This window comes from Etheostoma spectabile, chromosome 4 (assembly GCF_008692095.1).
Source record: "Etheostoma spectabile isolate EspeVRDwgs_2016 chromosome 4, UIUC_Espe_1.0, whole genome shotgun sequence".
NCBI classification, from domain to species: domain Eukaryota; kingdom Metazoa; phylum Chordata; class Actinopteri; order Perciformes; family Percidae; genus Etheostoma; species Etheostoma spectabile.
The window spans coordinates 6067399-6084829 of NC_045736.1; the positions used below are offsets into that span (position 1 = coordinate 6067399).

The 17431-nt window shown below is 40.9% G+C and overlaps 1 protein-coding gene across 2 annotated transcripts in view; it reads left to right on the plus strand.

Annotated features, from left to right (window-relative positions):
* Positions 1–17431, plus strand: part of phf2 (PHD finger protein 2) — a 57034-nt gene that overhangs the window by 36965 nt on the left and 2638 nt on the right. Inside the window, exons 14-19 of one of the 2 annotated variants that reach the window (XM_032514876.1) lie at positions 10049–10164; positions 10347–10525; positions 11983–12050; positions 15190–15356; positions 16100–16386; positions 17190–17285. In XM_032514876.1, the coding sequence (XP_032370767.1) occupies positions 10049–10164; positions 10347–10525; positions 11983–12050; positions 15190–15356; positions 16100–16386; positions 17190–17285 (913 nt within the window). Of the gene's footprint in view, positions 1–10048; positions 10165–10346; positions 10526–11982; positions 12051–15189; positions 15357–16078; positions 16387–17189; positions 17286–17431 lie in introns of both variants that reach the window. The other variant, XM_032514875.1, reaches the window with a different exon arrangement.

Here is a 17431-nt window from a genome sequence, read left to right on the forward strand (position 1 = left end):
ACCTGCCCCAAGGCTTTTTTTATTCACCATCATTTTGTTGAACTGCCTATTGATTCAATAAGTCTAACAGGCTTTCTCGCCTTAAACATCTTAAAAATTGATTTGTTATTTAATATAGCGTAAATGGTAACATTCTGTGTACCGAACCATACTTCGCTTTACAGCGTATTTGAATGCGGATAACCGCCCGCCTCAAGTTCTAATAACAGTTACATCCTATGTATCCTCGCCCGAGATCACCTCCCTGGCGATTTTAACTGTTGTCTTGGCGAATGCGTAATTGCTGCTGTTGTGTATTGGGTCAGTACTTCAGGCCACCAAACCTGACGATTTCACAAGAACACAATCACACAAGTCCCTAGCACACAGATTGAGTGTCAACACGCAAGTAGTGGAGCGTCTCAGAGAGGTAGAGAGAAGAGAGAGGTGCTAAAAAATAAGTTGGCTACAACAATTAGTTGGCGCGAGCTAGATAAGAAACGAGAGAGAGGTGATAATGTTAGCTAAAACCAAATGGTGGATGAGCTAGTATAATCGAAGAGAAATCAATGTATAACAGTGGAGCAAGTAGAACGAAGGGATGCTAATGTTAAGTAAACAAATGTAGTGGCGCAGCGTAGTAGAAAGAACAGAGAGCGAGGCTAATTAGATAACAGAGTAGGAGAGAAGAAGGAATAGAGAGAGGAGCTAACGTTATATTTAAAATGGTGATGGAGCGAGCTAGAGAAAGAGAGAGAGATGAGATGTGTAGAGAGCGGTCAAAATGTTAGCTAAAACAAAGTAAGTGGAGCGAAGCTAGATGAATAGAAAGAGAGAGAGAGTGCTAATGTTAGATAAAACAAAGTAGTGGAGCGAGTGGCTTAGATAGAGAACAGGGAGAGAGAGAGGTTGCTAACGTTTATATTAAAAGGTGTATGGGCAGCTAGAGAAGAAGAGAAGAGAGAGAGAAGGTGCTAATGTTAGCTAAAACAAAGTAGTGGAGACCAGCTAGAGAAAAACAGAGAGAGGAGATGTGCTAATGTTAGCTAAAAAATTGGAGTGAGCTGAGAAGGAACAGAGGAGAGAGGTGCTAATGTTAGCTAAAACAAAGTAGTGGAGCGAGCTAGACGAAAGAACAAGAAAGTATAAATGTGCTAATTTTGCTAAAACACAGTGGTGGAACGAAGCTAGAGAGAGAACAGAAAGAGAAGAGAGGAGTGTGTGCTACGTTATATTAGAAAAGGGATGGAGCGAGCTAGAGAAAGACAGAGAGAGAGAGAGGTGCTATGTTAGCTAAACAACAGTAGTGGAGCGAGCTAGAGAGAGAACCAGAGAGAGAGCATGCTAATGTTAGATAAAATAAAGTAGTGGAGCGAGCTAGAGAAAGAACAGAGAGGAGAGAGTCTATGTTAGCTAAAACAAAGTATGAGCTAGCTAAGAAAAAGAGAGAGAGAGATGAGAGTGTGCAATGTACTAAAACAAAGTAGTGGAGGCGAGCAGAGAGAGAACAGAGAGAGAGAGAGAGAGAGTGGTGCTTCACGATTAAAAAAGTGATGGAGCGAGCTAGAGAAAGGAACAGAGAGAGAGAGAGGGTGCAAACAGTCATAGCTGTAACATGCTGTGCTCCGACTCCATTTGTTCTTGTTGTTATGGAAACGACAGGTCTGGCTACTCCGCTTGTCATTGGCGTGGCTGTCAAAAAAGGGCTTGAAGTAGGGGTTTATTTCGAAAGTTAACTGTTTTAACTTAAAAAAGAGCTCCGATCTGCAAAAAGGTCAGCGGTGGCTTTTAAAAAAGCACTTTTTACGTGTTTACTCCATAAGAATATAATGTAAAACAGACACTGGCAGTTTTAATAAAAGACATAAACCGTGTTTCTCTATTGCATGCCAACAAAAGGAACTATGCACACAAATTGTGAACATTTGAAGCTCATGGTATCAACAACAAGACTCCAGTCTATAGCAACCGAATAAGATGCATCCTGTTGCTATGCTCTCAGCATGATTCCATTGTTTTTACTCAAATAGAAATTGTAAATCAACCAGGACTGAAATCCAAGTTGTGCTAAGTTTGGTCACGATTAGACTGTTGTGCTAGTTACATGTGATTTTCATTCTTTGAATATTACAGAATAGTAACCCGATTCCCTGCTGAAAATGGAGGAAGAGTGCAAATTTGACAGACGCCGCTGGTGGGAAATAAAGGGACAGATTCAGCTTTACTATGTCTCACAAGAAAATGCTGTGGGTATGTATGGAATGGCTAGATTACCATACAAACATTCATGAAGGTCTTAGAGAGAGAGCGATGTTACATTCTCATGTGGTGTTTACGGTGATACTGGAGCTATGTGGCCATCAGCACCATACCCTAGATGAGCCGGGCTTTCACTCCCCTTATACTGTCCTTGGTATCCTCTTCAGCTCCAAGACTCTGAAAACCTCAGACCATACCGTGTTTTTGTGTATCATTAACAAACCTAAAAGAGGACAAAACTAAACCACAGTGAGAGGACGGAGTATGAATACGTCTCAGAGAGGGGGAGCTGAAGAATTGACGAATTATCACATCAGGCGGAAAAGAACACAGTCAAGAGAGATCTGTCTGTGAGTATTTAGTGTGTGTTTGTCAGTTTATTGGACTATACAACAAACCTCAAACTTTTTCTTTGGTTAATGTATAAATGTGTCAGGAGAATTATTTAAAAAATCATCATTCTATGTGCATGACTATTAGAGTTTCTCATTCTTATGATCCAATTTTCCTGGTTATAACAATGTTCACTTTAGCATATTACACGAGGGGTGTGATTTAAACGTCATATGGAACGACATATGCGGCGTTTGAGATTCAATCATCATGTTACGCGAAGTTACAACAGCGACGTAACACAAAAAAAAAGTTAATAAAACTGTTTCACCTACTGTGGGGCAATAATAATAAAACAGCAACAGAGGGGATTTACGAAGTCCATCGCTATTAGTCGTCATCAGCTAACTTCGCTGGAAGAGTCGTGGGATTCCCAAACTGAATACTGACTAGACTACTTTGGCTTGGTCTATCGTTCTAACTAAGAATCTGTCTGAATAAATAGTTTTTCCATGGTATGATTTAGATACTAAAACGTCACAAAGCTTCAAAACAGAGACGATTTCCTGTCCCTGTGAAAACGTTTTCAGCAGTCTTCACTCATGCTAACGGTTAGCTTTGTTAGAGCATTGGTTGGTCTTCCCAAACTGAAAAATGGTGGATCTACTTGTTGTATAATAACAAAAACATCACCCCAGTTAGGACAGATATAACTGATTTTGATGCCGCCTGCAGTGCCCTGTTACACATGAAATTTCTAGTTACTGTATTGCCACTGTTAATATCCCCCAACTCGGTCCTTGTCAGACATCGCTCTGCCAAGAGTCTGGGTCTGTCCAGGTTTCTTCCTCAAAGGGAGTTTTCGTCCCTCGAGCCCCACTGAATCCTTGCTCTTTGGTGAATAAAGGGAATTGTTGGGTCTTTGTAAATTGTAGAGTGTGGTTCTAGCCTACTCTATCGTGTAACAGTGCTGAGATAAATACTGTTATAATTTGATACTAAATAAAATTGAATTGAATTGATTTGCAGAGATAGGTGAAATCGGCAAACACTATTTATTTCTGTTGTGATTTCTCAGCCTAACAGTAACGTTTAAAGATATTGCTAGATACGGAGGGCAACAGGGAGGTCAGGACTGAATGATGTTACAGGTCACGTTCGCTTTAATATGAAATTTATATGGTTTGGTCTCCACATTATTTACGAAGAATGACGTATAATAGTATTGTCTGATTGTGGACCGAGACTTGGGTAATTTGAAATAATGAAATTTCAGCGCTCCTGGAAAGGATAAACTCTCAACTGCATCATCCAGCGTTCCATGGACAATGCACACTTTTAGGACAGTTAATTAAGTATTTTTATGAATGCCCGGTGATTCGATATGGTAATTGAATTGATATCCCAGCCCACAATCCAATCATGAACATATTTTGATATTTGGATTGTTGCGCTCATTAATTTCTTTTTTTCTTCCCAGTTTTTGGGTCAGCACTCACGCAACCCATTCACCAGCAGAAACCAAGTTCCAACCTTGGTGACCAAGGTATGTCTCATGACATCCCATCAGACAATGGCCTTGGCGGACTACCTGGGGTGCGGGGTGTTGGTGATGCTAAGAGCTTGTTTGGAGAAAAAGTTGAAATGGATCATGTACTGGTATATACATGAATAGACTGATGAAATAGAACAATATGCTTCAGCAGAGCAATAGAACATTTCTTCACCAGAGATAGAACAAATACCTGTACCTTCCAGAGAAATAACATATCCTGTGCGTCCCCATATAATGCACAATAATACGTCCCACCAGAGAATAGAACAATATTACGTCACCAGAGAAATAGAACAATATATATTGTCCCCAGAGAAATAGAACAAAATTTTGTTTTTTTTTACGTCAACCAGATAATAGAACAGTACCTCCCCAGAAATAGAACAATATACTGGCGTTCCCCAGAGAAATAGAACATATACTGTACGTCCCCCAGAAATAAACAGATACCTGTACGTCCCAGAGAAATAGAACAATATACTGACTCCCACCAGAGAAATAGAACCATATACTCCCAGAGAAATAGAACCATACTGTACGTTCCCCAGAGAAATAGACAATATACGTCACCAAGAAAATAGAACAATATACTGGTACTCACCAGGAGAATGGAACAATATCTTCACCAGAGAACTAGAACAATGTACGTCACCAGAAATATAATAAAAAAAACAATAAAAATGGGAACCAGGAAAAAAATATACTGTATCGCACCAGAGAAATATAACCAATATGCGTCACAGAGAATATAATAATATACGCCCCAGAGAAATAGACAGTAGTACTCACCAGGAACTAGAAACATATCCTGTACGTCCCCAGAGAAATAGACTAACTGTCGTCCCCCGAGAAATATAACAATATAGTCACCAAGAAATAAACATATACTTCCCACGAAAAAGTACTATATAGTCCCATAGACATAGAAAATAAATGCCACCAGATGTCCGGTCCAATGTATAACACAGAACAACCAATCACACCAACTACAATCAATTGTATTGCAGTAGAGAAGTAAGTTCGTACACAGGGACCTGGAGAAATCAAACACCATATTCCTCTGTGTCTCTCATGTCTTTTCTTTCTACTTCCGTGCACTTTGGTCCAAACACCGATTGGGACTCCTCAGTGAAGAGACCTGCACATAGACAACAGAGGCCAAGTCGAAGTCCAAAAGCCGCAACTCTAGGGAAGAAGAATGGCAGCAGCGCTGCAGTGATTCTTGACCTCTGCGGCATGCGAGCAAGCAAGTGGGCGGGATTGACTACAGCACCAACCCGTTAGACTGACTCAATTTTGGTCTGCTTCTTCCTCCAGGTCCTTTAAATAACCGACTGTGGACACACTTGGGTTTACAGTACATGCACATCCGTTACTCCTTGAAGGGCCCCACGGAAGGAATTTCAGGTTCTACGCTCGTTAATTGGGGCAAACCCCCTGCCACAACGGCCTCTCAAACGGCAAATGTATTAGCTGAAAACACTAAATTTCTTAGCTTTGGCTTCAGCTGAAAATCGACAAGCAACATTAGGCAGATTCTGTCAGCATTTTGTGTGGAGTGTGATGCTCTAGCTCCTCTCTGTTGCTTGTTCTTCTCACTTGATGGTCTTTTCCACCACACGAAGCTAAAATGAGTCAATGAAAGAAAGCAAGAAACCTCGCTGACTATGTTGTAATTTTCCAGGCGCTTTTGCAAAGGAGACCGCGCTGAGTGCAAGTGACTGAAGCGGCCACTGGTCATTCAGTCAAGTGTTGACATTCCGTGTTGCTCAATTGCTCAGTTGGCCTGAAAGATATTTCCATAGCTGAGTCCTCACAGGTCTCTGAAGGCCATTTTTGAGTTGCTCTTTCCCAGATTTGGTGTCAAATTAAATGGATGCTTATACCAAGTGTGGCTTCAAAGCCTTTTTCAATGATGTCTCAGGCACTCTTCACCTCTGTGCCACGTGCGACTGCGTGGTATGGCTGTGTTGTTGGGTTTTTTAATTGACGTTACTTACAGTCAGCCCCCTTCATCTCCCACACACAGGAGGCCATTCGGCAATGCTGTCCATGCCAACCTGGTCGTCCTTCAGACAGCTTGCCGCAGCCGTGGAGCACAGCCATCGAAAAGCCATCGCCATCAAGAGACAACTCTCACAGCACGCATCCGCAAGAAGTCTGGCGGGTAGCCTGGCGGCGCAACAGTACGGCGGCCACCAAACGGGTCCCCGAAGAACCAAGGAAAAGCAGCAGTTATTTGAGAGTCTGGAGAACGATGACGCCCAGGACCAAAGGACGCATGTTTTCAAGGACCTCTGATTACGGTAAGCACTGCCAGACGACTTTTTTGTTCCTTTTTTATTACGAACTACGCCAAGGTCAGAGGCAGGGCCACGGGTTAGCCAATGAGAACATAATTATCTGGCCACGGTCTGTATTCTCACTTCGTGCCGCTAACAGGGCTGTGTTAAAAACAGTTGAGTCTTGATGGAGCATTATGAGGGTCTTGACTTCTACATTTGGACCTTGAACTTTTCATAGAGGTAGATGATAGGGCTTTTGTTTAGTTTTCGTGCCTCCTTTCCGTGTGGCACCCTTTTTGTTCTCCAATTGTGATTGGTGTTCCTTTTTGAAGGTTTTCTTCTGGCTCCCCGTCCAAACCCAGCTGCTTGACCCTCCCAGCTTGTACTAGCATTAACCCGGGTTGTGAATTGTTTTTTACCTCTTTTTGAATTTCAAATTAGTGTCAAATTAGTTTGTTCTAGCCCGAACGTTCTCGGTCTTCAGGCCAGTGTAACGCACTTCTCACACACTGGCCATTTTCTCCTTTTGTAAACAGGCCATTTTCCTGATAGCTATCTTTCATCCAATTATGAAAATGTAAGTTTGTGCTGCGTGCAGGCAGAGAGAAGGGGGCTAGTCCCACAGCTGTCTCACAGCTGTCCCTGCATGCTTTCACTGTAAATTTCCACCGTTTAGAGAAGCAGACTAAGTGCATCTAAGAACATTTATATTTTTTTACATGTGTGAAAAATAATTGGCCGGTAATGTTGAATTTTCGGGGGGGGAAAACATCCTCTTCTTGAAAAGCTCACATGCTAACTGTTAGAATCTGTTACATCTTGTGATTGCGTCTATACCCCTCGTTGGAAGTCTGAAGAGGATAATCCTGTTTTCAAATCAGAATCGACAAACGGAAGTAAGTGACGACACCCCTACAGCCCACCATGTAATAAAACTGAATTAGTTTATATTAATTCCCACCCAAGGACTTATTTACAGCAGCGAGGGATAGTGCATAAACAAAAAAAGACACTGTAAAGATAGTACAAGAATAACTCCAACAGCTGCATCTATTGACAGTTCTACACTTGCAGATTTAGTATGCTACATGGTTCTAACCCTTTAAATGGATGTCTGGTCAGCCCGTGTCGGGCCCATCAGTTCCTCGACAGAGTCGGCCGGCGATGAGACTTCCCGCGTTGGCCTCCCATAAAACAGGCTGGCCGCGGCTGCAGCAAGCTTTCTCATCAGGTATGTCATCATGACAGTATCTGTCCGAGGTGAATAGTATAATCTATTTTCTGTACGTGTTGCTCAACAAAGGCAAACATGTGTTTTTATAGAGGAGCAGCATGAAAACTAAGAAGAAGAAAAAGCACCAAAAAGAAGCAATCGTAAATTTGAGTAGTCCCCGAAATCCTTCAGGCCAGTAGCTCGCCGTAGCACATCTGGACTCCCAAGAAGGCAGCTTGACAGACCACGCGTTCAACCTGTAACAGTCAAGTCGCGGGAGGGGCCACAGCCAACATGGCGGCCGGGGTTTTTTGTGAAGAAGGAACTGCCTATATTCAAAATCTACACAGCTGATTTCTCGCCTTAAAACATCTTAAAAATTGATTTATTGATTTAATAATAGACGTAAATTGTGAAAATCTGTGTACCGGAAACCATACTCGCTTTACACGCGGATTGAATGCTGGGATACCGGCCCGGCCAAGTTCATACAAGTTACCATCCTATGTATCCTCGGTCGAGATCACATCCGGGGATTTTAACTGTTCTTGGCGAAATGCTAACTTGTGTATTGGGTCAGTACTTAGGCCACCAAACATGACGTTTCACAAGAACACAAGCACACAAGTCCATAGAACACAGATTGAGAAACACCCGAAGTAGTGGAGCGAGCTAGAGAAAGGAGAGAGAGAGAGAGGTGCTAATGTTGGCTAAAACAAAGTAGTGGCGCGAGCTAGAGAAAGAACAGAGAGAGAGGTGATAATGTTAGCTAAAACAAAGTGGTGGAGTGAGCTAGAGAAAGAACAGAGAGAGAGAGAGGTGCTAATGTTAGCTAAAACAAAGTAGTGGAGCAAGCTAGAGAAAGAACAGAGGAGAGAGAGTGCTAACGTAGATAAAACAAAGTAGTGGAGCGAGCTAGAATAGAGAACAGAAGAGAGAGAGAGAGAGGAGAGAGGGTGCTAACGTTATATTTAAAAGGTGATGGAGCGAGGCTAGAGAAAGAAGAGACGAGAGAGAGAGAGAGAGAGAGAGGTGCTAATGTTAGCTAAAACAAATAGTGGAGCGAGCTGAGAGAAAGAACAGAGAGAGGTGCTAATGTTAGATAAAAACAAGTAGGTGGGGCGAGCTAGATAGAGAAAGAGAGGAGAAGAGAGAGAGGAAGGTGCTAACGTTAATTTAAAAGGTGATGGAGCGAGCTAGAGAAAGAAGAGAGAGAGAGAGAGAGGTGCTAATGTTAGCTAAAACAAAGTAGTGGAGCAAGCTAGAGAAAGAACAGAGAGAGAGAGAGGTGCTAATGTTAGCTAAAACAAAGTGGTGGGAGTGAGCTAGAGAATGAACAGAGAGAGAGAGGTGCTAATGTTAGCTAAAACAAAGTAGTGGAGCGAGCTAGAGAAAGAACAGAGAAAGAGAAAGGTGCTAATGTTAGCTAAAACACAGTGGTGGAACGAGCTAGAGAGAGAACAGAAAGAGAGAGAGAGAGAGAGTGGTGCTAACGTTATATTAGAAAAGGGATGGAGCGAGCTAGAGAAAGAACAGAGAGAGAGAGAGGTGCTATGTTAGCTAAAACAAAGTAGTGGAGCAGTAGCTAGAGAGAGAACAGAGAGAGAGAGCATGCTAATGTTAGATAAAAATAAGTATGGAGAGAGCTAGAGAAAGAACAGAGAGAGAGAGAGGTGCTATGTTAGCTAAAACAAAGTAGTGGAGCGAGCTAGAGAAAGAACAGAGAGAGAGAGAGAGAGGTGCTAATGTTAACTAAAACAAAGTAGTGGAGCGAGCTAGAGAGAGAACAGAGAGAGAGAGAGAGAGAGTGGTGCCAACATTAGATTAAAAAAGTGATGGAGCGAGCTAGAGAAAGAACAGAGAGAGAGAGAGAGGTGCAAACAGTCATATCATGTAACATGCTGTGCTCCGACTCCATTTGTTCTTGTTGTTATGGAAACGACAGGTCTGGCTACTCCGCTTGTCATTGGCTGGCTGTCAAAAAAAGGGCTTGAAGTAGGGCGTTTATTTCAGAAAAGTTGAACTGTTTTTAACTTAAAAAAGACGCTCCGATCTGCAGAAAAAGGTCAGCGGTGGCTTTTAAAAAAGCACTTTTACGGTTTACTCCATAAGACTATAATGTAAAACAGACACTGGCAGTTTAATAAAAGACATAAACAGTGTTTCTCTATTGCATGCACACAAATGGAACTATGCACACAATTGTGAACATTTGAAGCTCATGTATCAACAACAAGACTCCAGTCTATAGCAACCGAATAAGATGCATCCTGTTGCTATGCTCTCAGCATGATTCCATTGTTTTTACTCAAATAGAAATTGTAAATCAACCAGGACTGAAATCCAAAGGAGTAAGTTTGTCACTAAAAGATGCTGTTGTGTGCTAAGTTAACATGGTGATTTCATTCTTTTTGAATATTACAGAATAGTAAACCCGATTCCCTGCTGAAAATGGAGGAAGAGTGCAAATTTGACAGAACGCCGCTGTTGGGAAATAAGGACAGATTCAGCTTTACTATGTCTCACAAGAAAATGCTTGGGTATGTATGGAATGGCTAGAATTACCATACAAACATTTCATGAAAGGTCTTTAGAGAGGAGAGCATGTTAACCTTCTCATGTGGTGTATTACGGTGATTATGGAGCTATGTGGCCATCAGCACCATACCCATTAGACTGAGCCTTGTATCACTCCCTTATTGTCCTGTGGTTTCCTCTTCAGCTCCAAGACGCTGAAACCTCAGACCAACTCAAGTGTTTTTGGATCATTACAAAACCTAAAAGAGGACAAAACTAAACCAGTGAGAGACGAGTATGAGTACGTCTCAGATGAGGGGGAGCTGAAGATTGACGAATTCCCCATCAGGCGGAAAAAGAACACCGTCAAGAGAGATCTGTCCTGTGAGTATTTAGTGTAGTGTTTCAGTTTATTGGAACTATCAACAAACCTCAATACTTTTTCTTTGTTAATGTATAAATGTGTCAGGAGAAATTATTTAAAAAATCATCATTCTACTGGTCAGACTATTAGAGTTTCTCATTCTTTGATCCAATATTTCCTGGTCTATAGACAATGTTTCACTTTAGCAATATTACACGAGAGGGTGTGATTTAACGTCATTATTGGAACGACAGTAATGCGGCTTTGAGATTCATAATCATTACTGAAGTTACAACAGCGGTAACCAACAAAATAAAAGTTATAATCAAACTGTTTTCCTACTGTGGGGCAATCATAAATAAAAAGCAACAGAGGGGATTTCTAGTCCATCCCTATTTAGTCAGCAGCTAACGTTAGCTTGGAAGAGATCGTGGGACTTCCCAAACTGAATGACTGAATAACTACTTTGCTTGGTCTATCCTGTTCTAACTAAGATATCTGCTGAATAAATAGTTTTTCCATGGATAGATTTAGATACTAAACGTCCACAAACTTCAAACAACAGAGACGATTTCCTGTCCCTGTGAAACGTTTTTCAGCAGCTTACTCAAGCTAACGTTAGCTTTGTTAGAGATGGTGGGTCTTCCCAAACTGAATAACTGGTCGGATCTACTTGTTGTATAATAACAAAACATCACCTCCAGTTAGACAGATATTAATCGATTTGATGCCGTGCAGTGCCCTGTTACACCATGAACTATTTCTAGTTACTGTTATTGCCACTGTTAATCCCCCAACTGGCCTTGTCAGACATCGCCTGCCAAGAGTCTGGGTCTGTCCCAGGTTTCTTCCTCAAAGGGAGTTTTCCCTCGCCACCACTGAATCCTTGCTCTTGGGGGAATAAATGGAATTGTTGGGTCTTTGTAAATTGTAGAGTGTGGTCTAGACCTACTCTATCTGTAAAGTGCCTTGAGATAAATACTGTTATAATTTGATACTATAAATAAAATTGAATTGAATTGATTTGCAGAGATAGGTGAAATCGGCAAACTTATTTATTTCTGTTGTGATTTTCAGCCGTAACAGTAACGTTTAAAGATATATAGCTAGATACGGAGGCAACAGGAAGTCAGACTGAATGATGTTACAGGTCACTCGATTTATATGAAATTTATATGGTTTGGTCTACACATTATTTACAGAAAAATGACGTATAAATAGTATTTTCTGATTGTGGACAGAAGAATTGGTAAAATTTGAAATAAGGAAATTTCAGCGCTCCCTGAAAGGACTAACATCTAACTGCAGCATCCAGCGGTCATGGAAATGCACATTTTTAGTACAGTAATTAAGTATATTTTATGAATGCCGGTGATCAGATATGGTATTGATATTGATACCCAGCCCTACAATCAATAATGAAACAATATTTTGATATTTTGGATTGTTGCTCAATTAATTTTTTTTTTCTTCCCAGTTTTGTCAGACATCAAAGAACCCATTCAGCCAGCCAAGAAACCAAAGTTCCAACCCTTGGTGACCAAGGTATGTATCATGACATCCCCTCAGACTAATGGCCTTGACTATAATCAAATATTGTGATGCTAAGGAGCTAATGTTTGAGAAGTTGAAATGGGATCATGTACTGTATATACATGAAGAGACTGATGAAATAGAACAATATGCGTCAGCAGAGAAATAGAACAATATTCTTCACCAGAGAAATAGAACAATATACTGTACGCTCCCAGAGAAATAGAACAATATCCTGTGCGTCCCCAGAGAAATAGAACAATATACGTCACCAGAGAAATAGAACAATATACGTCACCAGAGAAATAGAACAATAGTATTAGAATTCACCAGAGAAATGAACAATGTACGTCCACCAGCGAAATAGAACAATGTCCTGTACCCCAGAGAATAAACAATATATGACGTCCCCAGAGAAATAGAACAATATACTGTACGCCCAAGAATAGAACATAATGTACTTCACCAAGAATAGAACAATATACTGTACGTCCCCAGAGAAATAACACATAATACTGTACGTCACCAGAAGAATAGTAACAATTACTGTACTCACCAGAGATAGATATAACAGAACGAATAACAATATACTGTACGTCACCAGAGAATATAAAGATCTCACAAGATAGAAAAAAAAAATATACTGTACGTCACCAAGAATGGAAATTACTTGCACACAAAAATAGACAATGTCGTCACCAGAAGAATAGAACATTACTGTACTTCACCAAAATAGAACAATATCGTCACCCAAGAAATATAAAATATAACTTCACCAAGAAATAGAACTATCGCACCAAGAAAGAGAACAATATACGAATCACCAGAGAAATAGAACAATACTGTACGTCCCAGAGAAATGACAATTACTGACTTCCCAGAGAAATGAACAATATACGTCACCAGGAAATAGAACATATGTCACCGAGAATAAAAAATATAGCTTACGTCCCCAAGAAATAGAACATAGTACTGTACGTCCCCAGTGAAATAGACATATACTGTACGTCCCCAGAGAAATGAACAATATACGTCACCAGAGAAATAGAACAATATATACGTCACCAAGAGAAATAGAACAATATATGTACGTCACCAGAGATAGAACAACTGTACGTCCCCGAGAATAGAACAATATACTCACCAGAAATAGAACAATATATATATTCACCAAGAAATAGAACATGTACTTCACCAGAGAAATAGAACAATGTACGTCCCCAGAGAATAGAAATATACTGTCCCAAGAAATAGAACAATATACTACGTCCCCAGAAATAGAACATATACTGTACGTCACCAGAGAAATAGAACATATTGTACTTCCGAAAAACAACTATACTGTACGCCCCAAGAAATAGAACAATATACTGTACGTCACCAGAGAAATAGAACAAATACGTCACCAGAGAATAGAACAAATATGTACGTCACCAGAGAAATAGAACATAACGTCACCAGAGAATAGACAAATATACTGTACGTCACCAGAGAAATAGAACATATACGTCCAAAATGAAAATATACTTCACCAGAGAAATGACAATGTACGTCACCAGAGAAATAAACAATATACTGAACGTCACCAGAGAAAATAGAACATATACGTTCACCCAGAGAAATAGAACAATATACTCACCAAGAAATAGCACAATTACTGTATCGTCCCAGAGAATAGAACAATATACTGTACGTCCCCAGAGAAATAGAACAATATACGTCACCAGAGAAATAGAACAATATACGTCACCGGAGAAATAGAACAATATACTGTACGTCCCCAGAGAAATAGAACAATATACTGTACGTCCCAGAAATGAACAATATCTGTACGTCCCCAGAGAAATAGAACAATTATACGTCACCAGAGAAATAATATATCGTCCACCAAAGATAGAACAATATACGTCTACCAGAGAAATAAAACAATACTGTACGTCCCCAGAGAATAGAAAATATCGACGTCCCAGAAATAGAACAATATACGTCCCAGAGAAATAGAACAATATACGTCACGCGAGAATAGACAATATATAGTCACCAGAGAAATGAAAATATACTTCACCGAGAAATAGAACAATGTACGTCACCAGAGAAATAGAACAATATACTGTACGTCACCCAGGAATAGACAATATCGTCACCAGAAAATAAATATCTGTACGTCCCCCAGAGAAATAGAAACAATATCGTCACCAGTGAAATATAAATTACGTCACCAGAGAAATAGAACATATACGTCACCGAAAGAAATAGACAATATACTGTACGTCACCGAGAGAAATAGAACAATATACTGTCACTCCCAGAGAAATAGAACTAATAGTGTCGACCAGAGAAATAGAACATATACGTACCACCGAGAATAGAACAATACTAAGTCTACTCCAAGAAAATAAAACAATATACGTCCACCAGAGAATAGAACATCTATTTCACCAAGAAATAGAACAATACTCTGTACGTCACCAGAGAAATGAACATATACGTCACCAGAGAAATAGAAAAATACGTCACCAGAAGATATAGAAACAATATATCGTCACAAAGACCATAGAACTATATCTGTACGTCACCAAGAAATGGAGCCATATCCGCCCAGAAATAGAACATATACGTCACAGAGAAATAGAACCATATACGTACACCAGAGAAATAGACAATTACTGTACGTCCCAGAGAATAGAACAATATACTGTACGTCACCAGAGAATAGAACATATACGTCACCAGAGAAATAGAACAATATAGCGTCACCAGAGAAATAGAACATATCTGTCCGTCACCAGAGAAATAGAACAAAACTAGCAAAATAAACCTTCACCAGAGATATAGAACAATATATACGTCACCACAAGACATAGAAACTATACTGTAGTCACCAGGGAAGTAGCAATAATAGCTCTCAGAGATAGAACAGTATCGTCTCCAGAGAATAGTACTATATATGTCACAAGAGAAATAGAACAATAAATGCCACCAGATGTCCTGTCCAATGTATAACAACAAGAACAACACCAATCACCAACTACAATCAATTGTAGTGCAGTAGAGAAGTAAGTTAGTACACAGGGACCTGGAGAAATCAAACACCATATTCCTCTGTGTCTCTCATGTCTATTTCTACTCCGTGCACTTTGTCCAAAACCAGAGTGTGGACTCCTCAGATGAAGAGACTCTGCACATAGACACAGAGGCCAAGTCGGAAGTCAAAAGCCGCAACTCTAAGGTGAAGAAGAAGGGCAGCAGCGCTGCAGGGATTCTTGACCTCCTGCAGGCGAGCAAGCAAGTGGGAGGGATTGACTACAGCACCAACAGGTAGACTGACCTCATTTTGGTCTGCTTCTTCACTCCAGGTCCTTTAACCACTGTGGACACACTTGGGTTACAGTACATGCACAGCGTTACTCATTGAAGGGCCCCACGGGAATGAATTTCAGGTCCTACGCTCGTTAATGGGGCAACCCACTGACAAACAAACGGCCTGCTCAACGGCAATGTAATTAGATGAAAAAACTAAATTTCTTAGCTTGGCTTCAAGCTGAAAAATCGACAAGCAACAATTTAGGCAGATTCTGTCAGCAGTTTGTGTTGAGTGTGATGCTCTAGGCTCCTCTCTGTTTGCTGTTCTGCTCAGCTTTTGATGGTCTGTTTCCACCACACTGAAAGCTACAAATGAGCAATGAAAGAAAGCAAGAAACATCAGCTGAAATATGTTAATTGTTCCAGCGCTTTGAAAAGGAACCGCGCTGAGTGCAGTGACTGAAGCGGCCACTGTTCATTAGCAGTGTTTGACAGTCACTTTGCTCATTGCTCAGTGTCTGAAGATATTTCCATAGCTGAGTCATCACAGGTCTCTGAAGGACATTTTGAGTTGCTCTTCCAGATTTGGTGTCAAATTAAAATGATGCTTATTAGCACAAGTGTGGCTTCAAAGCCCTTTTTCAATGATGTCTCTCAGGCACTCTTCACCTCTGCCAACGTGCTGACTGCTGTGTAATGGCTGTGTTGTTGTGTATTTTTTATTGACGTACTTACAGTCAGCCACCTGCATCTCCCAGCACACAGGAGGCCATTCAGGGCATGCTGTCCATGGCCAACCTGTCGTCTTCAGACAGCTTGCAGCAGCCGTGGAGCAACAGCCAGTCTAAAAGCAATAGCCAGTCGAAGAGCAACTCTCACAGCACGCAGGCCGGCAAGAAGGCTGGCGGAGGAGCTGGCGGCGGCAACAGTAAGCGGCCAACCAAACGGGTCCCGAAGAAACCAAGGAAAAGCAGCAGTATTGAGAGTCTGGATTACGATGACGACCAGGACCACATGGACGCATGTTTCAAGGACTCTGATTACGGTAAGCACTGCAAGACGACTTATTGTTCCTGTTTTATTAGAACTCGCCAAGGTCAGAGCAGGGCCACGGGGTTAGACCAATGAGAAAATAATTATCTGCCACGTCTGATTCTCACTGCCGCTAACAGGGCTGTTAAAAACAGATTGAGTCTTGATGGAGCATTATGTGGGTCTTGAATTCTAAATTTGGACCTTGAACTTTTCATTAGGAGTAGATGATAGGGCTTTTGTTTAGTTTTCGTGCCTCCTTTCCGTGTGCACCCTTTTTTGTTGCTCCAATTTGTGATTGTGTTTCCTTTTGAAAGGTTTTCTTTCTGAGCTCCGTCCAAACACAGCTGCTTGGACCCTCCCAGCTTGTTAATAAGCCATTAACACGGGTTGTGAATTGTTATTTTACATGCTTTTTGAATTTCAAATTAGTGTCAAATTAGTTGTTCATAGCACGAACGTTCTCGGTCTTCAGGCCAGTGTAACGCACTTCTCACACACTGGCACTATTTTCTCCTTTTGTAAACAGGCCATTTTCCTGATATATATCTTGATCATCCAATTATGAGAAATGAAAGGTTGTGCTGCGTGCAGGCAGAGAGAAGGGGGCAGTCCACAGCTGTCTCACAGCTGTCCTGCATGCTGTCACTGGAAATTTCCACCGTTTTAGAGAAGCAGAAATAAGTGCATCTAAGAACATTATATGTTTTACATGTGTGACAATAATTGGCCGGTAATGTTTAATTTTCGACATCCTCTCATTGAAAAGCTCACATGCCTAACATGTTAGGAATCTGTTACATCTTGTGATTGTAGTCTACCCCTCGTTGGAGTCTGAAGAGGATAATCCTGTTTTCAAATCCAGATCGAAAAAACGGAAAAGTAGTGACGACACTCCATACAGCCCAACAGGTAAATAAACTGAATTAGTTTTATTAATTCCACAACAAGGGGACTTATTTACAGCAGCGAGGGATAGTGCATAAACAAAAAAAGACACTGTAAAGATAAGTAGAAAGAATAAAAGCCAACAGCTGCATCTAGTTGACAGTTCTACA